At 45.3% G+C, this 22,113-nt stretch overlaps 1 protein-coding gene and 1 non-coding gene across 15 annotated transcripts in view; one reads left to right on the forward strand and one right to left on the reverse strand.

The window, feature by feature from the left end:
* Positions 1 to 22,113, forward strand: part of INPP5B (inositol polyphosphate-5-phosphatase B) — an 85,277-nt gene that overhangs the window by 42,046 nt on the left and 21,118 nt on the right. For all 14 annotated transcript variants that reach the window (XM_034961595.1, XM_034961597.3, XM_034961612.3 and 11 more), the window contains 7 exons: positions 12,519 to 12,615; positions 14,252 to 14,419; positions 15,633 to 15,734; positions 16,511 to 16,625; positions 16,972 to 17,088; positions 18,152 to 18,339; positions 21,062 to 21,173. In XM_034961595.1, coding sequence (XP_034817486.1) covers positions 12,519 to 12,615; positions 14,252 to 14,419; positions 15,633 to 15,734; positions 16,511 to 16,625; positions 16,972 to 17,088; positions 18,152 to 18,339; positions 21,062 to 21,173 — 899 coding nt within the window. The remainder of the gene's footprint in view (positions 1 to 12,518; positions 12,616 to 14,251; positions 14,420 to 15,632; positions 15,735 to 16,510; positions 16,626 to 16,971; positions 17,089 to 18,151; positions 18,340 to 21,061; positions 21,174 to 22,113) is intronic.
* On the reverse strand, positions 18,851 to 18,954 carry LOC112438301 (U6 spliceosomal RNA). The gene has a single exon (XR_003026757.2). It is a non-coding gene; the product is annotated as a U6 spliceosomal RNA (small nuclear RNA).

Consider the following 22,113-nt stretch of genomic DNA (forward strand, 5'->3'; position numbering starts at 1 on the left):
TATTCTAATATTTAATTTACAGAAAAACTGAATAATACTCTCTTAACTTTAGCCAGTATGTTCACACACAGAATTTCATTTACAAGATTAACAAACTCTTAAACTTTCAGTTTTATTCTATTTAACTTAAACAATCCTTTAACCCTTTAGGCGAAAAAAAAATCCACATTCCCGTGACTTCTTATTTATTTATTTATTATTTTTTTTTGAGACGGAGTCTTGCTCTGTCACCAGGCTGGAGCTCAGTGGTGCGATCTCGGCTCACTGCAATCTTTGCCTCCTGGGTTGAAGTGATTCCCCTGCCTCAGCCTCCTGAGTAGATGGGACTACAGGCGCGCATCACCACGCCTGACTAATTTTTTGTATTTTAGTAGAGACAGGGTTTCATCATGTTGGCTAGGCTGGTCTCAAATTCCTGACCTCGTGATCTGTCTGCCTTGGCCTCCCAAAGTTCTAGGATTACAGGCATGAGCCACCATGCCTGACTGACTTCTTATAATCTTTTATGAAAAACACATTTCAGTTTCTTTACACACCTTGCATGTAAAACTGTTTTTATTTCCCGAAGATTACTTAAGTCATGTGAACTAAAAGGCATTACACTTTTTACTTTTCTGACAAAAAATATTTTATTTAAGCCTTTTTCTTTTTTTGGACAGAATCTTGCTCCGTCAAGTATAATGCCGTGATCTTGGCTCACTGCAACCTCTGCCTCCCAGGTTCAAGCAATTCTTCTGCTTCAGCCTCCCAAGTAGCTGAGATTACAGGCATGCACTACCATGCCCAGCTAATTTTTTTTTTTTGAGACGGAGTCTCGCTCTGTTGCCCAGGCTGTAGTGCAGTGGCACGATCTCAGCTCACTGCAAGCTCCACCTCCTGGGTTCATGCCATTCTCCTGCCTCAGCCTCCCAAGTAGCTGGGACTACAGGCACCCACCACCATGCCCGGCTAGTTTTTTGTATTTTTTAGTAGAGACGGGGTTTCACCGTGTTAGCCAGAATGGTCTCAATCTCCTGACCTCGTGATCCACCCGTCTCGGCCTCTCAAAGTGCTGGGATTACAGGCGTGAGCCACTGCGCCCGGCCCCATTTTTATTTTATTTCTTGATTGTATGCTAAACGAGGGGTAGATTATTCAAGCCTCCCCATTTTAGACCATATAGGGTAAGTTCCTGACATTGCCATGGCATTTGTAAACTGTCATGGCGCTGGTGAGAGTGTAGCAATGAGGATGACCTAGGTCATTCTCGTGGCCATCTTGGTTTGGTGGGTTTTAGCAGGCGTCTTTACTGCAGCCTGTTTTATCAGCAAGGTCTTTATGACCTGTGCCTTGTGCCGACCCTCATATCTCATCCTGTGACTTAGTATGCCTAACTGTCTGGGAATGCAGCCCAGCAGGTCTTAGCCTTATTTTACCTAGCTCTTATTCAAGATGGAGTTGCTCTGGTTCAAATGCCTCTGATAAAATGATTTAAGTTATTGAGGGATTTTACCCACAGTAGTGACGTGTCCGGATTTGTGTTTTCTTTTCTTTTCTTTTTTTTTTTTTTTGAGACAGGGTCTCACTGTAGTGCCCAGAGTGGAATGCAGTGATACAATCATGGCTCACTGCAGCCTCGAGCTCCCTGGCTCAAGCTGTCCTCCCCCTTCACCTCCTGAGTAGCTGGGACTACAGGTTTGCACTACCATGCCCAGTTAATTAAAAAAATATATTTTGGGAGGCTGAGGTGGGTCGATCACCTGAGGTCGGGAGTTTGAGACCAGCCTGACCAACATGGAGAAATCCCATCTCTACTAAAAATACAAAAATTAGCTGGGTGTGGTGGCACATGCCTGTAATCCCAGATACTCAGGAGGCTGAGGCAGGAGAATAGTTTGAACCCGGGAGGTGGAGGTTGCAGTGAGCCGAGATTGTGCCATTGCACTCCAGCCTGGTTAACAAGAGCGAAACAACATCTCAAAAAAAAATTTTTTTTTTTTGTAGAAATAGGGTTTTACCATGTTGTCTTGGATTCCTGGACTCAAGCAATCCTCCTGCCTCAGCTTCTCAAAGCCTTGGGATTACAGGCATGAGCCACTGTGCCCACCCAGATTTGTGTTTTCTTCTAGGTGTTGGCAGAATGGGATTGGAGGAGGTGAAAATGGAGGTAGGAAAATCATTAAGTGGGCTTTCCAGAAACATTAAGGGCCTAAACTAAGGCATGACAGTAGGGATAGAGAAGACAGTCAGATATAAAAATATTTAAGAGAGGCTGGGTGAGGTGGCTCACGCCTGTAATCCTAGCACTTTGGGAGGCCAAGGTGGGTGGATCACTTGTAGTCAGGAGTTTGAGAGCACCATGGCCAACATGGTGAAACCCCGTTTCTACTAAAAATACAAAAATTAGCTGGGTGTGGTGGTGCATGCCTGTGATCCCAGCTTTCTTGAGAGGCTGAGGCAGGAGAATCGCTTCAACTCAGGACACAGAGGAGCCGTGAGCTGAGATCACGCCACCACACACCAACCTGGGCAACAGAGTAAGACTCTGCCTCAAAAAAAAAAAAAATTTAATAGAGGATTCATAAGACTTGGTGACCGAACATGGGGAAAAAAGGAAAAATATCTATTGTCACCTATTAGATTGGGTGACAAAAAGATTGGAGGTCTGAGGTTAGAAAAAGGGCAGAGTGGGAGTAGGGAAGCAGGAGAGGAGAAAAGACAGGAAGCTGTGGCCAGAGGGGGAACTATGGGGCTGTGTAATGGCAAATCTGGTCAAGAGCTGCTCTGACAGCCAGCTTCCGTGCCAGGTTCTAGAGAGGAGATTCCGAGAAGACCGCCCTGTGGCTGGAAATCCCCCACATCATGCCTTAAAGTTTCCATAGGTAGTGTAATGAGTGAAGATGTTCTAGTCCTTGCTGGACTGTCCTGAGAGACCCCCTGTGAGAAGACATCGACAAGATGCAGGGCCATTTTCCCATCAGTACGCTATGTACCCCTGGCCGTGAGCTGAATCCACAAACTGTCAGCCCTTAGGAGATGACCTTTCAGTCTGCTAGGAAGTACCTAAAGAAACATCCTGAGAGAGTCATTAGAAACCACTGACATGCAGAAGCAGAGCACTTCCTCATAACTCCTTAGTTTGAAAAGTGCAGGTGCCTTTCCATATGGTAAAGGCCCCTGAAATTTTGATATTTAAAATCCCCACTTTATAGATGAAGAAACCGAGACCCAAAGAGCAGAAGTGACTTCTCATGTCACACAGGAAGATAGTAGTAGAGCTGGACGTCAGCTGACATTTCCTGATACTTTGCTGTACTTAATACATAGAGTGCCTGCTGTGCACTGGGCAAGGAAGCAGAAGAAAGAAGACCAAGTCCCTGCCTCGCAGAGCTCACGATTTAGTGGAAATGGCATCCAATAATAATGAATAAATATAAGATTTAATATCAGGTCGGGTGTGGTGGCTCATGCCTGTAATCCCGGCACTTTGAGAGGCCGAGGCAGGCGGATCACCAAGTCAGGAGTTCGAGACCAGCCTGACCAACATTGTGAAATCCCATCTCTACGAAAAATACAAAAATTAGCTGTGTGTGGTGGCGCATGCCTGTAATCCCAGCTACTCAGGAGGCTGAGGCAGGAGAATCGCTTGAACCTTGGAGGCAGAGGTTGCAGTGAGTTGAGATCGTGCCGTTGTACTTCATCCTGGGTGACAAGAGAGAGACTCTGTCTCAAAAAAAAAAAAAAAAACAAAAATTAGCTGGGTGTGGTGGCATCTACCTGTAGTCCCAGCTACACAGGAGGCTGAGGTATGAGAATTGCTTGAACCCAGGTGGCAGAGGCTGCAGTGAGCTGAGATTACCCCACTGTACTCTGGCCTGGGTGACAGAGTGAGTGAGACTCTGTCTCAAAAAAAAAAAAGAGAAAAAAAAAAAAAAAATTCAAGGTAAACATGGAGATCTGTGGGAACACCAGACAAACTTCCAGTTGAAAGTAGTTTGGCCGGGCGCAGTGGCTCACGCCTGTAATCCCAGCACTTTGGGAGGCTGAGGCGGGCAGATCATGAAGTCAGGAGTTCAAGACCAGCCTGACCAACATTGTGAAACCCCGTCTCTACTAAAAATACAAAAATTAGCTGTGTGTGGTGGCGCGTGCCTGTAATCCCAGCTACTCAGGAGGCTGAGGCAGGAGAATCGCTTGAACCTTGGAGGCAGAGGTTGCAGTGAGTTGAGATCGCACCATTGCACTCCATCCTGGGTGACAAGAGAGACTCTGTCTCAAAAAAAAAAAAAAACCGAAAACAAAAATTAACTGGGTGTGGTGGCATCTGCCTGTAGTCCCAGCTACGCAGGAGGCTGAAGCACGAGAATTGCTTGAACCCAGGAGGCAGAGGCTGCAGTGAGCTGAGATTGCCCCACTGCACTCTAGCCTGGGTGACAGAGTGAGTGAGACTCTGTCTCAAAAAAAAAAAAAAAAAAAAAAAATTCAAGGTAAACATGGAGATCTGTGGGAACACCAGACAAACTTCCAGTTGAAAGTAGTTCAGCCGGGCACAGTGGCTCACGCCTGTAATCCTAGCACTCTGGGAGGCCAAGGCGGGCGGATCATGAAGTCAGGAGATCGAGATCATCCCGGCTAACACCGTGAAACCCCGTCTCTACTAAAAATACAAAGAAATTAGCTGGGTGTGGTGGCGGACTCCTGTAGTCCCGGATACTTGGGAGGCTGAGGCAGGAGAATGGCGTGAACCCGGCAGGCGAAGCTTCAGTGAGCCGAGATCGTGCCACTGCACTTCAGCCTGGGCGACAGAGCAAGACTCCATTAAAAAAAAAAAAAAAAAAAAAAAAGATGAAATGGAAATCTTTTTATGTGTATTATTTTTTCAAATTGCTAAGTTGTTAGGACTTAAATACTTATTTGGCCCTAACTACTTAAGTAGAACTGTTAGGGATTCCTTTTGGCCTAGAGGTACCTTGAGAAAATTATTATTATTATTATTTTGAGGCAGAGTTTCGCTCTTGTTGCCCAGGCTGGAGAGCAATGGTGCGATCTCGGCTCACCGCAACCTCTGCCTCCCAGGTTCAAGCGATTTTCTTGCCTCACCTTCCCGAGTAGCTGGGATTACAGGCATGTGCTACCACGGCTGGCTATTTTGTATTTTAAGTAGAGACGGGGTTTCTCCATGTTGGTCAGGCTGGTCTCGAACTCCCAACCTCAGGTGATTTGCCACCTCGGCCTCCCAAAGTGGTGTTGGGATTACAGGTGTGAGCCACTGCGTCTGGCCTCAGAATTGTTAATCAGGACCCCCATGGAACACCATTATCAACTAGAGTACAATGCTTCTGTACAGTTCCACTTGCCTTTAGTCTTTTTTTTTTTTTTTTTTTGACAGTTTCACTCTTGTTGCCCACGCTGGAGTGCAATGGCGCGATCTCGGCTCACTGCAACCTCCGCCTCTCGGGTTCAAGTGGTTCTCTTGCCTCAGCCTCCCAAGTAGCTGGGATTACAGGCATGTGCCACCACACCTGGCTAATTTTGCATTTTTGGTAGAGATGGGGTTTCTCCATGTTGGTCAGGCTAGTCTCGACCTCCCGACCTCAGGTGATCCGCCTGCCTCAGCCTTCCAGAGTACTGGGATTACAGACGTGAGCCACTGCTCCTGGTGCCTTTAGTCTTATAGATACCACTCATTTCTAAAGTTACTTAGGTAAACACTTTTTCCCCTACTCCCTTCAATGAGGTGGTTTCATACCTTTGTGATATAGGTTAGACACTTTTGTCATTTTCTGCATTTTACTCTGGAATCTCCTGACGTCCTAAATGATTTTTTAAAATTTTGTATACATTAAGGTTCATTCTTTTTTTTTTTTTTTGAGACAGAGTCTCACTCTTTCGCCCAGGCCAGAGTGCAGTGGCGCGATCTCGGCTCACTGCAAGCTCCACCTCCTGGGTTCACACCATTCTCCTGCCTCAGCCTCCCGAGTAGCTGGGACTACAGGTGCCTGCCACCGCACCCGGCTAAATATTTGTATTTTTAGTAGAGACGGGGTTTCACCGTGTTAGTCAGGATAGTCTCGATCTCCTGACCTCGTGATCCACCCGCCTCGGCCTCCCAAAGTGCTGGGATTACAGGCGTGCGCCACCGTGCCCGGCCAAGTTTCATTCTTTGTGTTGTAAACATCTGTGGGTTTTGAAAGCTATAGATAGTACCATGTACCCACCATTATAGTTTCTTTTGAGTATAGTTTTGCTGTCCTAAAAAGTCCCCTGTTCTTCATTTATTTGACCCCACCCTCACCCCCAAAACCCCTGGCAACCATTGATCTGTTTACCGTCTCTATAGTTTTGTCTTATCCAGAATGTTGTGTAATTGGAATCATATAATAAATAGCCTTTTCAGATGGACTTCCTTCACTCAGCAATATGCATTTAAGATTCATTCATGTATTTTCATGGCTTGATAACTAATTTTTTTAATTGCTTAATATTTTATTATATGGATGTATCACAGTTTATTCATCTGTTGAAATATATCTTGGTTGCTTCTAGTTTTTGGTGATTTTAACGCTGCTATAAACTTTTCTGTGCAGGTTTTTATGTGTACAAAAATTGTTTTTCTTGCCATATTTTTTAGAGGTGGGATCTCCCTCTGTCACCCAGGCTGGAGTGCAGTGACAAGATCACACCTCACTGCAGCCTTGAACTCCTGGGCTCAAGTAACCATCCCTCCCCAGCCTCCCAAGTAGCTAGGACTACGGGCATGTGCCACTACTTTCATCTTATTTTATTTTTATTTTTATTTAATTTTATTTTATTATTATTATTATTATTATTTTTATTGATCATTCTTGGGTGTTTCTCGCAGAGGGGGATTTGGCAGGGTCACAGGACAATAGTGGAGGGAAGGTCAGCAGATAAACAAGTGAACAAAGGTCTCTGGTTTTCCTAGGCAGAGGACCCTGCGGCCTTCCGCAGTGTTTGTGTCCCTGGGTACTTGAGATTAGGGAGTGGTGATGACTCTTAACGAGCATGCTGCCTTCAAGCATCTGTTTAACAAAGCACATCTTGCACCGCCCTTAATCCATTCAACCCTGAGTGGATACAGCACATGTTTCAGAGAGCACAGGGTTGGGGGTAAGGTCACCGATCAACAGGATCCCAAGGCAGAAGAATTTTTCTTAGTACAGAACAAAATGAAAAGTCTCCCATGTCTACCTCTTTCTACACAGACACGGCAACCATCCGATTTCTCAATCTTTTCCCCACCTTTCCCCCCTTTCTATTCTACAAAACCGCCATTGTCATCATGACCCGTTCTCAATGAGCTGTTGGGTACACCTCCCAGACGGGGTGGTGGCTGGGCAGAGGGGCTCCTCACTTCCCAGTAGGCGTGGCCGGGCAGAGGCGCCCCTCACCTCCCGGACGGGGCGGCTGGCCGGGCAGGGGGCTGACCCCCCCACCTTTCTCCCGGACGGGGCGGCTGGCCGGGCAGAGGGGCTCCTCACTTCCCAGTAGGGGCGGCCGGGCAGAGGCGCCCCTCACCTGCCGGACGGGGCGGCTGGCCGGGCGGGGGGCTGATCCCCCCACCTCCCTCCCGGACTGGGTGGCTGGCCGGGCGGGGGGCTGACCCCCACACCTCCCTCCCGGACGGGGCGGCTGGCCGGGCGGGGGACTGACCCCCCCACCTCCCTCCTGGACGAGGTGGCTGCCGGGCGGAGACGCTCCTCACTTCCCAGACGGGGTGGCTGCTGGGCGGAGGGGCTCCTCACTTCTCAGACGGGGCGGCTGCCGGGCGGAGGGGCTCCTCACTTCTCAGACGGGGCGGTTGCCAGGCAGAGGGTCTCCTCACTTCTCAGACGGGGCGGCCGGGCAGAGACGCTCCTCACATCCCGGATGGGGCGGCAGGGCAGAGGTGCTCCCCACATCTCAGACGATGGGCGGCCGGGCAGAGACGCTCCTCACTTCCCAGATGTGATGGCGGCCGGGAAGAGGCGCTCCTCACTTCCTAGATGGGATGGTGGCCGGGCAGAGACGCTCCTCACTTTCCAGACTGGGCAGCCAGGCAGAGGGGCTCCTCACATCCCAGACGATGGGCGGCCAGGCGGAGACGCTCCTCACTTCCCAGACGGGTTGGCGGCCGGGCAGAGGCTGCAATCTCGGCACTTTGGGAGGCCAAGGCAGGCTGCTGGGAGGTGGAGGTTGTAGCGAGCCGAGATCACGCCACTGCACTCCAGCCTGGGCACCATTGAGCACTGAGTGAACGAGACTCCGTCTGCAATCCCGGCACCTCGGGAGGCCAAGGCTGGCGGATCACTCGCGGTTAGGAGCTGGAGACCAGCCCGGCCAACACTGCGAAACCCCGTCTCCACCAAAAAAATATGAAAACCAGTCAGGCATGGCGGCGCGCGCCTGCAATCGCAGGCACTCAGCAAGCTGAGGCAGGAGAATCAGGCAGGGAGGTTGCAGTGAGCCGAGATGGCAGCAGTACCGTCCAGCTTCGGCTCGGCATCAGAGGGAGACCGTGGGGAGGGGGAGGGGGAGGGGGAGAGGGAGAGGGATTTTATTATTTTTTAAGAGATAGGGGTCTCTATTGTCCAAGCTGATCTCAAACTCCTGGGCTCAAGCAGTCCTCCTGCCTCAGCCTCCCGAATAGCTGGGACTATAGGCACAAGCCATGGTGCACCCAGCGTACTTTCAGATCAGTAAATATCTAGGAGTGTCATGGGTAGAACATATGGTAAGACTGTTTAACTTTTTAAGAAACTGCCAAGCTGTCTTCCAAAGTGTCTGTATGATTTTCCATGCCTACTATCAATGGATGAGAGTCATGGCTCCTCTGCATCCTTGTCAGCAATTGGAATTGTCAGCTGGTTTTCTTTTTTTTAAATTTCAGTCATTCTAACAGATGTCCCAATACACCATTACTAACTCAAATACCTTAGCTCTCTAAGCTTTATTATAGCTCAGTGAGAGTAAAGAAAGAGAAGTAGAATCCAGCTGGGGATTGCATTTCCAGAAATAATTATTAAGTAACTATGGGTTAGTAGAACTCTAGACATAACCCATTCTAGTTCTCCTTTCTTATTTTTGTTATATTTTGGAGACAATGGGAAGATTACCTGAAACATTCCAAAAGAATGCTACAGACTTGAACTTGGATGTTACGTATTTAAACATATAAGGCACACAGGGGCCGGGTATAGTGGCTCATGCCCGTAATCCCAGCACTGGGAGACCTGAGGTCAGGAGTTTGAGACCAGCCTGGCCAACATGGCAAAACCCGTCTCTACCAAAAATACAAAAATTACTTGAGTGTGGTGCTGCGTGTCTGTAATCCCAGCTACTCGGGAGGCTGAGGCAGGAGAATAGCTTGAACCCGGGAGGCAGAGGTTGCAAAGAGCCAAGCTTGCGCCACTGCACTCCAGCCTGGGCAACAGAGCGAGACCCTGTCTCAAAAAAAAAGAAAAAAAAACATATAGAGGCATAGGGATTCAGGTTCATTGCGCATTTAATATTGAATTGTGTGACTGCACTGCCTATAATGTGCTGGGTGGTATGCTGAATGATGGGGATACAGTGATGCATAAATCAGACAAAGTCTAGTCCTCAGTAAGCTTACAGTCTAACTGGGAAGAAAAAACACCTACAGTACACAGCAATCAAGACTGTGATGGGGAGTACAGGGAGCTATGGAAACACCAATGTCAGGGCATCTAACCAGCCTAGGAGAGGTTAGAGAAGTCTTCTTGGAGGAAATGACCTCTAAGATATGGCCTATAGCAGGAGTTGGTGAAGTGCAGCCTATAGGCCAAATCCAGCCTGCCATCTGCTTTGGTACAGCTCATGAGCTAAGAATGATTTTTTGCATTTTTAAATGTTTGAAAAGATTCAAGAGAATAATGCTTTGTGATATGTGAAAATTGTATGATATTCAAATTTCAGCATCTATAAATAACATTTCGTTAGAATGCAGCCACACTCACGGCTGCTTTTGCACTATAGCAGCAGAGTTGAACAGTTGCAGGAGACTGTATGACCTGCAAAGCCTAGGATATTTACTCTGTGGCCCTTTACAGAAAAAGTTTACTGACCCCTGGCACAGGATGGGTAGGAGTTAGCCTTATAAAGCAGAATGAAGAAGAGGAAAGTTGCTTTCTGATGGGATCTTTGTATAGCTGCAGTAACCTTAATATGCTTAGAGCATGGCATCAAGGAGGTAGGGGCTGAAGGACTGTGGTGAGTATTGGGGCTAGAGCAATGGGTAGGATCCAGACTGGGAAGAGCCTTGGCAATTGTATGTATGGATTTGGGTTTATCCAGTATGAAGCCTTTAAAAGATTTAAAGTGATGTGATCCGATTTACTTTTTAAAAAATCCTCTGGCCACAGTGTAGAAACTGGGTTGTAGAGGGTGGGGTGAGAAAAGAGGCAGGGAAACTAGTTGAGGCTTTTATAGTCATTCAGGGGAGATGTTGGTAACCTAGACTAGCACAGTGACACTGGGGATAGGAATATATTGGTTTGAGAGGCATTTAGGAAGCAAAATTGAAAGGCTTTGGTGTCTTAGTTTTTAGCCTTAGTCTATAGGCTGTTATAACAAAATACCATAGACTGAGTGGTTTATAAGCAACAGAGATTTGGCTGGGTGTGATGGCTCACACCTGTAATCCCAGCACTTTGAGAGGCTAAGGCGGGAGGATCATTTGAGCCCAAGAGTTTGAGACCAGCCTGGGAAACATGGCAAAACTCCATCTCTACAAAAAAATACAAAAAGTTAGCTGGGCATGGTGGCTTGTGCCTGTTAATCCCAGCTACCAGAGAGGCTGAGGTGGGAGGATCACATGAGCCCTGGAGGTCAAGGCTACAGTGAACCATGATCAGGCTGCTGTACTCCAGCCTGGAGACCCTGTCTCAAAAAAAAAAAGAAAATAATAAAAAAACATACAGGAAAAACACCACAAAGCAAAAGCAGAGATCAGAGATTTATTTTTTACAGTTTTGGAGGCTGAGAAGTCCAAGATCAAGGTGCTGGCAGATTCAATGTCTGGTGAGGGCCTGCTTTCTGGCTTAGTGGCAGCTGTCTTTTCACTGTGTTCTCACATAGCAAAAGGGGAACTCTAGTCTCCTCAACCCTTATAAGGGCACTAATCCCAATCATGAGGGCTCCACCCTTGTGACCTAAACACCTCACATCTAAAGGCCCCAACTCCTAGTATGTTATCTTGGGGGTTAGGATTTCAACATATGACTTTGGGCAGGGGTATAAATAATCAGTCTATAGCATTTGGTGATTGATTGGAGGCATTGAGGTGTAATTATTTTCATGTTCAAATGATTATCCTTTCTTTTTTCAAAAGTTTTTTTCTGGTTCATGTGAATGCATGGTTGAGAAATCCATGTTTAGTAATAGTCTTCGCAGCAAAATTCTTCAGTGGTGTTTCATTCCTCCAGAGCTCCTTCCCATAACTTGGGTTTTAAAATCACATCTCTCTGTGACCGCTTCATGTTGTTCCCTGTTGACAAGAGATCTGGCTTTTAAAGAGCAGAGAAGCTATTGGCAGATTAATTTTCCTTTCCAGGTTTATCTTGGTTTAACGACTTTCCCAAAATATTTCTGGGTTGGGCCCTTGGGCTCTTTGGTTTTCAAGGCAATTTGTCAACAATGACAAGCACTTCTCATTTTCTAGAGCTCTTAGACTATTTCCAGTTTTAATCTCTGACCCTTGCCTTTCTCCTCTTCGGAGTGGAAGTCACTATGTTATGTTTTATAATATGTTGTATTGCTTTTAAAGTGCCTACTCATATGTCAACTCAGTTGACCCTACATTAAACCTGTGAAGAAGGCAGGACAGGTCAAATTACTGAGATTGAGAGAGGTTAGATGGCTTTTCCAAAGTCAGGAGGTAATAAATAATAAAGCAGGTGATAAAACTCAGGTTTTCAGATTTCATGGTTTTATTCTTTCCTTAATGTACCCTTTATCCAAGAAAAGGGAGTTAGACTAGCTGGAATAGTTACATTTTCAGCAGTAAAGATACCCGGATGAGATACTTTTTTCTCCTTCTGTGTATGGTCTGTGGGACTTCACCCAGACATCAGCATAGGCCCTTTGAAGCAATATGTGGACTACCAATAATTCCTAGACTACAATTTCCGAAGCTGTTGTCTGTATATTAAAGCATATGTATGTTTCATTTATTTATTTGTTTGTTTGTTTGTTTTTGAGGTGGAGTTTTGCTCTTGTTGCCCAGGCTGGAGTGCAATGGCACGATCTTGGCTCACTGCAACCTCCGCCTCCCGGGTTCAAGTGATTCTCCTGCCTCAGCCTCCCGAGTAATTGGGATTACAGGCATGCACCACCATGCCTGGCTAATTTTGTATTTTTAGTAGAGACGGGGTTTCTCCACGTTGGTCAGGCTGGTCTCGAACTCCCGACCTCAGGTGATCCACCTACCTTGGCCTCCCAAAGTGCTGGGATTACAGGCATGAGCCACCATGTCCAGCCTATGTATGTATATTTTAATTTCTTCTCCTTCCCTTTAGGTGGTTCTAACTTTGATGGTTTGAGACCAAATGGGAAGGGAGTGCCTATGGACCAAAGCTCCAGGGGTCAAGATAAACCAGAAAGCTTGCAACCAAGGTAATGCAACTCTCCCTTCATTTGTCCCTTGTAGGACTGAGGTTCTCCTCACAGTACTGAGACCATTTTGGGTATAATGTAAGTTGTCCCAGGGTAGCTGGCCTAGGAAGTGTCCTTTTTTTTTTTTTTTTTGAGACAGAGTTTCGCTCTTACTGCCCAGGCTGGAGTTCAGTGGCATGATCTCGGCTCACCGCAACCTCCACCTCCTGGGTTCAAGTGATTCTCCTGCCTCAGCTTTCTTGAGTAGCTGGGATTACAGGAATGTGCCACCACACCCGGCTAATTTTGTATTTTTAGTAGAGATGGGGTTTCTCCATGTTGGTCAGGCTGGTCTCGAACTTATGACCTCATCTGATCCTCCCATCTTGGCTTCCCAAAGTGCTGGGATTACAGGCATGAGCCACCGTGCCTGGCTGGAAATGTTCTTAATAATACCTGACATTTATTTGCACTTACTGCCAGGCACCCTGCTCTTATTTGGACTATCTTATTTTAGCCTAAGAGGTAAGTACTTTTTTCTGTTTTACAATTAAGGAAACTCAGGTAATGAGAAGTTATATAACTCACCCAAGGTCCCAGAATTATCAAGTGGCCAGTCTAGGATTTGAAACTGGCAGTCTAGCCCTCCCTTGAAAATGTAGATTAGAAACGTTTGATTTCACTCTTTCATTCTTTTAGGTGTTTCCTGACTCTGAAGTGACTTTTTTCCCTGTTTTATTTACTCTTTCCTGACTCGCGCCTGAGGTGTGTTATTATATAAATATCTGAAGTCTGTACTCCAGTGCCCCCTACTGAATATCTCCAGAATCTGTCTGGTCAAGATAAAACACTTACTTGTATCAGTATTTTAGTTACGACTATAAATACAGTACAATGCAAATAATAATAAAATATAAATTCTCATTGCCTTTCTTTTTATTTTGGATTATTCTTGTGGAATAGATGTACAGAATAGAATGATCAAGTTAAAGGACCTAGAGGGTTTTACAGTTTTTTTCTTTTTTTTTTTTTTTGAGACAGAGTCTCACTTTGTCACCCAGTCACTGCAGCCTCCGCCTCCCAGGTTCAAGTGGTTCTTGTGTCTCAGCCTCCCGAGGAGCTGGAATTATAGGCATGTGCCACCACACCCAGCTCATTTTTGTATTTTTGGTAGAGATGGGATTTTGCCATGTTGGCCAGGCTGATCTCGAACTCCTGGCCTCAAGTGAGTTGCCTCCCTTGGCCTTCCAAAGTGCTGGGATTACAGGCATGAGTCACCATGCCCGGCTTGTCAATTACATGATTGAATCCCATACTCTGCCACCATTCATGTGGGTGAGGCGTTAATGACCCTGGGTTTCATTTTTCTCATTTAGAACTGAGGGAATTAGATTATCTTTAAGATGCCCCTCTGGTCTGAGATTCTGTGACTCTATTATTAGGAAAATCTCCAGACCAACATATTATACAATCAACAAAATATAAATTTACTTAATTCCACATAGAAATAGTGTTGTTTTAGTAGATAAATTTTACTTTGGCCTCCTTTAGTCTTCTGTGACTTAGATGCTTGTATAGGGGAACTTTTAGCTTTGTATTCATTCATTTTGCCATGGGGACTCATCCACATATGAAAAAAATACTTTTGTTTTTCCAGACAGAATAAATCCAAGTCCGAAATTACTGACATGGTTCGCTCCTCCACTATCACAGTGTCGGACAAGGCTCATATTTTATCCATGCAGAAGTTTGGACTGCGAGATACAATTGTGAAATCACATCTACTACAGAAAGAAGAGGATTACACCTATATCCAGAACTTCAGGTAGCTAACTGGGTTCTAGGATGTTTTCAGAGCAGAATGATCATTTGGCTTTCTGGAATTTGAGCACTTCCTCCTATACCTGGATTTGGAGACATACTCTTCTATAGAATCTCTCCCCTCATTTTCGAAATGAGTGATTCCATGCATTCTTAATTAACAGGCATTTATTCTGTGCCCTTTCTAGGTGGGCACGGTGATAGGTGTGGTATAGTGGGAGTGACATGACTTGCAGATAGTTACAGAAATATTTGTGGAGACAAATGGGTACAGAAGAAGGAGCGCCATCCTGATTCTTTTATTTATTTATGTTTTATCTTTTTGAGACAAGGTCTTGCTTTGTTGCCCAGGCTGGAGTGCAGTGGTGCAGTCACAGCTCACTGTAGCCTCAGCCTCCTGGGCCCAAGTAACCCTCCCACCTCAGCTGCTGGAGTAGCTGGTAATACACATGTGCTGATTTTTAAATTTTTGTAGAGACAGGGTCGCACTATGTTGCCCACATGGGTCTCAAGCTCCTGGGCTTGGGCAGTCCTCCCGCCTTGGCCTCCCAAATTGTTGAGATTATAAGTGTGAACCACCACACCTGGCCTCTTGATTCTTATGTATCCCTCCAAGGTTTTATACTCCCTTGGTCATTCTGGGCCTTTGAAGAAAGTCATTTAAAATGAAATTACTAAAATGAAGTTAGCTGGTGTTTGGTAATCTTTTTAGGCAAGATTACTAAAAGCTAAATTAATAAAGGTTGTGGGATTCTGCTAGATCTTTCAAAATCATTGCATTGGGACTATAAGATAAAATAACATTGTTTCTAGGGATATAAACTGTGAATTATGGTGAAGAAATAGCCTTTTGAATACTGGTGTTGCTTTCTTGCCAAAAGTAATTACCAAAGCACTTTTCATTTTTTCATTTCAGTAGTATATACAAGGCAAATAATTATGCAGATAATGCCTGGGTAATGGCTGTTTAAAGGAAGTAGGAATGTTCAGAGTAGGCCTATACTATTTGAAGTTGTTATCACAAAAGCAACAGATACCATGACAGACCGCAAGTCACTCCTTGGTGCTGCAGTCCTGGTCTAGGTTAGAAATGACATTTCTTATGTCTCAAAATGCCAGTCCACAGAGACGGAAACCAGCATAAATCAGCATAAAATGCTTTCTCCTGTTATCTCCATAGTGATTCGGAGTCACTAATTATTTCTCTTTGGTGACAGGTTTTTTGTGGGAACATACAATGTAAATGGGCAGTCCCCCAAAGAATGCCTCCAGCTGTGGCTGAGCAATGGTATCCAGGCCCCAGATGTCTATTGTGTAGGGTGAGTGCTTCTCTTCTAGTCCCCTCTCCATCTTCAAGCACACAGAGCTGTGGTTGAAGGATGGGTCTTCACAACAGGTGAAGGATTTGAAAAATGAACAGATGCCTGATAACAGCTGTTTCCCTGTTTGATGTTCCTCCTCATGGCAAGCAAATGTCTGCCACTATTAAAGTGGGGTGCTTGGCATTTAAGTGCTAGTATTTAATTTTTAGTGTAATCTTCTGTTAAAATCCTGAATTGCATCCTGAACTCAGTGCATCCTGAACTGAACTTTATTGCTTGGACATTCAATACATTTTTGGTTACAAAGCAAAACTATCTTTTGCCAGAGAAGAAAGGTTAGCTGAAGAAAGTCCCATCAGTTAGTCTTTTTTTTTTTAATCTTCTCATCTCTATACTGGGCATTACTAGTGGGGAGGGGCAGCAAAGCTTGTATGGTATATTGAAAAGAACTAGAATTCATAATTTATGTAGACCAAGGTTTGAATCCCAGTTTGCCACTTGGTGCTTGTGTGAACTAGGGGTTACAGATGTAAAATAGGGACACTTCGAACTACTTCATAGGCTGGTCATGAAAAGAAAATGGGTTTTTGTTTGCAACAGCACCTGGAAAGTTCCTTGGCATTTAGTTCCTTGGCTCTAAATGTTTATTTTTTCCTCCTGAGGGTCCTGAAGTTTAGCTAGAAAGCTAGGGCTTATGCACCTAAACCAATCTGAGAATGTGTCATTTGCACATTACTTTTCTTTACTATCTAACTGGTTGCTTCTCAAAATAGGTTCCAGGAGCTTGATCTGAGTAAGGAAGCTTTTTTCTTTCACGATACCCCAAAGGAGGAAGAGTGGTTCAAAGCTGTGTCAGAGGGTCTTCATCCAGATGCCAAATATGCAAAGGTAAGAGAGGAGTCAGGAACCTCTTAATTTTATGTTGCCATGCAGGGAAATTCCAAGATCATTTTTCACCTTTTCCATGACCTTTATCTTAAGCCAGTCTTAATTATCCCGCAATTTTCATTTCCAGATCTTCCAGAAGGGGTGCCTCCGGGTGGGAAAGATGCAGGGTCTCGGCACTCGTAGGTTAGCACATAGCATGCTTGGTGAATTGAACAGATGATTACCTGTGTTCTAGTGTGGAGAAGGAGACACATGAATACTCTCAGCCAGCTTCCAGACTATGTTTCCTTTGGGGTATTTATTCCTGTTTGCAATTTCTATTTAATGCCATGTCTCTCTTTTCCAGGTGAAGCTTATCCGACTGGTTGGGATTATGCTGCTGTTATATGTCAAACAGGAGCATGCAGCTTATATCTCAGAAGTGGAAGCCGAGACTGTGGGGACAGGAATCATGGGGAGGATGGTGAGTCCTTGGTTGGTATGTTTGGCACATTGAGGACCTTAGCTCCTGAGGTATTGGCCACTTCTGATGACACAGTGACTACACGTGTCCCAGTTTGAAGGTGCCAATATTCCAAGATGAATCATACCCTCAAGCAGGGCTCAGTCGAGCAAACTATTTAGAAACTGTGTTTTAGTGAACTACCTGCTGATTTAACCAATTAGCGCCTGTCCTCATATTCCCCAACACTAGAGCCTCCAGTTGATCCTCCCATTTCACCCATGAAGTATGTTGCAGAAACTATGCTGGGTCATTCAGAAAAACAAAGAATGCTGACAGTAGGTTTGCAATTTCCTCTTCTTATTGAGGCCATTAAAGTTCTGTTTTTAGGTTCTTCTGTGAGAGCTTAGCTTTGTGTTTTCAAAGGGTACCTATGGTTTGCCTGTGATTTAGTGAAAAGAACACTGGATTAAGGGAGCTAGGTTTTGGGGCTGGGTGCGGTGGCTCACACCTGTAATCCCAGCACTTTGGGAGGCTGAGGTGGGTGGATCACTTGAGGCCAGGAGTTCGAGAGAGTTAGGTTGTGGATTCAGCTTTGCCATTGACTGGCTAGTCATTCTGCCTTCTTTTTTTTTTTAATCTGTACAATATAGATAATACCACAGGATTATTATAAAGATTAAGACAAAACATTTTGAAAGTCTGTAGGGTTTTTTTTTGTTTGTTTGTTTTTGAGATGGAGTCTCACTCTGTCTCCCAGGCTGGAGTGCAGTGGTGTGATCTCAGCTCACTGCAACCTCTCCCTCCCGGGTTCAACCAATGCTCTGCCTCAGCCTCCCGAGTAGCTGGGATGACAGGCTCCTGCCACCACACCCAGCTAATTTTTGTATTTTTAGTAGAGACGGGGTTTCACCATCTTGGCCAGGCTGGTCTTGAACTCCTGACCTCATGATCCACCCGCCTCGGACTCCCAAAGTGCTGGGATTACAGGCGTGAGCCACCGTGCCCGGCCAGAAAGTTTGTAGGTTTAAGTGACTGACACAATTAAGTTTGAATTGGATTTCTTTGGGGATCCTTTCCATAGGGCAACAAGGGAGGCGTGGCGATCAGGTTCCAGTTCCACAACACCAGCATCTGCGTTGTGAATTCTCACTTGGCAGCCCACATTGAAGAGTATGAGAGGAGGAACCAGGACTATAAGGACATTTGTTCTCGAATGCAGTTTTGTCAGCCTGACCCAAGCCTTCCCCCTCTCACCATCAGCAACCATGAGTGAGTCTGGGCTTCCACCCCATGCGGTTCACCATGAGTACATAGAGTTGTGGGCTCTGTCTTTTCATGGGGAGATGCCTGGTGGTGGTTTCCTATTGCTGCAATGGTGGTAGCTCCCACCTCTTGGTTATACATGGATTATATCTCTTGAAAATATTTAGTTTCCTAACTTGCCATCTGGCAGATCTCTTGAGTCTTTCTCTTTTCTTACTTTTTTTTTTTTCGAGATGGAGTCGCACTCTGTCGCCTAGGCTGGAGTACAGTGGCGTGATCTAGGCTCACTACAGGCTCCGCCTCCCAGGTTCATACCGTTCTCCTGCCTCAGCCTCCTGAGTAGCTGGGACTACAGGCGCCTGCCACCATGCCTGGCTAATTTTTTGTATTTTTTAGTGGAGACGGGGTTTCACTGTGTTAGCCAGGATGGTCTCAATCTCCTGACCTCGTGATCCGCCCACCTCGGCCTCCCAGAGTGCTGGGATTACAGGCGTGAGCCACCGTGCCCGGCCTTCTTATTTTATTTTTAAATTTTTATTTGCATGTCATCCTTGCTCAGGGACTATGCTAATCTTCTCTGTATCATTTCAATTTTAATATATGTGCTGCCAAAGCAAGCACACTCTAGAGTCTTTCTCAAGCATCATGTGTCCTTGGGAAGGTATAAGGTTTATTTATTTATATATTTATTTTTGAGACGGAGTCTTGCTCTGTCTCCCAGGCTGGAGTGCAGTGGCGCAATCTCGCCTCATCGCAACCCCCACCTCCCAGTTCAAACGATTCTCCTGCCTCAGCCTCCCGAGTAGCTGAGACTACAGGTGCGTGCCACCAGGCCTGGATAATTTTTGTATTTTGAGTAGAGAGTGGGGTTTCACCATGTTGGCCAGGCTGGTCTCGAACTCCTGACCTCGTGATCCGCCCACCTCGGCCTCCCAAAGTGCTGGGATTACAGGCATGAGCCACCACGCCCGGCCATTTGTTTTTTCAGTATTTAATTTTATCAACATGTGTGAGAATCCCTGGCTGCTATAGTATAGCAGCCAGAAATAAGAAGAAAGTGAGGCTGGGTGCAGTAGTTCATGCCTGTTATCCCAGCATTTTAGGAGGCTGAGGTGGGGGGATCGCTTGAGCCCAGGAGTTCAAGACTAGCCTGGGCAACATAGTAAGAACCTGTCTCTGAAAAAAATTTAAAAATTAGCTGGGTGTGATTCTGCATGCCTGTAATCCCAGCTACTCAGGAATCTGAGGCAGGAAGATAAGAGAAAGGGAAGGGGAGGGGAAAGACAAAGAGAGGAGAAAAGAAAAAAGAAAGGAAAGGAGAGGAGAAAGGAGAAGGAAAAGTTTATTTTGAGCAGAGAATATGACAAAACAGCAGTTGACAGCTATATTGTAGTCTGAGTTCTGCTTAAGATTTCTTTTTTTTAAAGATTTGTTTTAATTTGGGTCTGCCTACCTCCAACATTATGAAGAAAACAACCAAAGAATGAGCATCTCAAACCCAGTTTTTAGAAGTATGTTTTAGGATTTTATTTATCTGTTCTTTCCAGAGCATGTATAATTGAGAGTTGGACTACATTTGTTTGCCTCCACTTGGTCTTTTTTTCCTCTTAATTCAACTTTACAAAGATATAGTTGCAGCTTCTGAGAGCATCTTGTGCTCATTTTTGTTTCTTCTCTTTACTTTATCTCATTTATCTCTACAACTTCCTATTTGTCTAAAGTCAAAGCCTTAGAATTTTAGACTTTATGATAACAGTCGACTGCTTACGCCACTTCTTTTATAAAGAGGAAGAAGCCAAGTGATATCTGCCAAGGAGTAAACAGAATTAACGCCTCTTGTCCTGCCTGCCGAGGTGGAACTATCTGGAGCATTTTGGTGTTCTGGAAGCTGACAGGATGGTTTTTCTTCTCCAGGGAGCCTAGCAGGGAGTGTCTTGCAGCCGAGCTCTTCCATTCTGGTGAACCTGCAGCATCCTAGTTTGTGAGGTCGCAGCTTATGTGTCAGTTTGTCTGCTTTTAGTTTGTGGATGCATTAATTTTGGTGTGCGTGTACTGCTGTGCAGATTCTCTAATGACATGGTTGTTGGCTTCAGATACAGCAGTATTAGACTTAATGAGATGTACAGTGTCATCAGGGAGCCTTCAGTTAGCTTTTTCCCAAAGCAGCAGAAGGAATCAAACACCTTCTACACTCCACTCAGCAGTACAGAAAGAGTCAACCAATGATATACTGCTGGTTAAATCCAGGCTCCACTATAAAGTTTGAACTTTGTTTCAGAGGAACTCTGCTCTAGAAACAAAGGCTGAGAGTGTGTTTTGTGGGTTGCAGTATACACAGAGGCAGAGGTGGTATTGTGGCATCATCTGATTTGGGATCTCTGGGTGATTGGCGTGACTCTCAATTCTTGATTTTTTTTCCCTCTTCCCAGGAATGGGGTAAATTACTATCTTTTAGATCTTATTAGACTGTCTTTCCAACCTACAAGAATAAAATAGCTAAGGAGAACACAAGGCTGTTTATAATGAACTTGGACCAAGATAATTGAGCAAGCATCACATTAGATTATTAAATGGGATGGCGAGAGAAAAAAATTTTCTGAACAGTTGAGCCATTTTCCCACCCACCTCCCAAGAGGCTGAGCCTCAGGGGCCTTTGTCAGAAGCACCCTGGGTAGATCAGGTTAAAGTTCCTCCTAAACCCTGTTACCTTTGTGCTCTGTCCTCACAGTGTGATCTTGTGGCTGGGGGACCTCAACTACAGGATAGAAGAGCTGGATGTGGAAAAAGTGAAAAAGCTCATCGAAGAGAAGGACTTTCAAATGCTGTATGCATATGATCAGGTACAGATGGCCACCTGTGCCCTCTTCCAGCAGCTGTCCTCCGCCATGAGGGCACAGAAAAGCCTGGCTTCCAAACTCGCAGCCTCTTCCTCCTTGGCTTGGGAGGTTTCCCTGAGTTCCTGATGTTGTCCAGTCATTTCTTCATTTCATCTGCATTTCCCTCTTCCATAATTGTCTCCCCATTGGCTCTCTCCTGAAGCACCTTGTCTCCTTTGGGAGCAAGAGCATGTTCTCTCTCTCACCTTGTCATTCATTTATTCAAGAGGTCTGAAGTTAGGGCTAAAAGAGTACCAAGCTTCTATAAAGAAAGGACTTGGTATATTTAAGATGATGTAATAATTGTTTTTAGAATGAGCCTCCTTCTCCTCTGTGCTTCTCGTCACCACACTTCTCTAGTGTGAGTGACAGCTCTTCCCAAGTGGCTTTCCTCACTTTCTGTAGGAATCACTTCTGTAACCTGCTGTTCTCCATCATTGCTTGACGTAGCGTTTCCTTCTCAGAGCACTCGCTGTTTCACAGTACAAGAGAATCTGCTTCCCTGTGACTTTCTTCTGGCTACTTCTCTCAGTAGATTTCAGACCTGTTCAGGTGGTCAGGTTGTTCAGAATGTTAAAGTCCTTTTTTGTTGTTGTTGTTCTATATCCTCCCTTTTAGTAACCTTAGTATTGTCATTAGTCTAAATCTTTCTATTATCTTTTTTTTTTTTTTGAGACAGAGTCTTGCTCTGGCACCCAGGCTGGAGTGCAGTGTTGTGACCTCAGCTCGCTGCAACCTCTGCCTGCTGGGTTCAAGCAATTCTCCTGCCTCAACCTCCCAAGTAGTTGGGACTACAGGCACGTGCCAGTATGCCCGGCTAATTTTTTATATTTTTAGTAGAGACGGGGTTTCACCATGCTGGCCAGGCTGGTCTCGAACTCCTGACCTCGTGATCCATCCACCT

This window comes from Pan paniscus, chromosome 1, assembly GCF_029289425.2.
Source record: "Pan paniscus chromosome 1, NHGRI_mPanPan1-v2.0_pri, whole genome shotgun sequence".
Taxonomy (NCBI): Eukaryota; Metazoa; Chordata; class Mammalia; order Primates; family Hominidae; genus Pan; species Pan paniscus.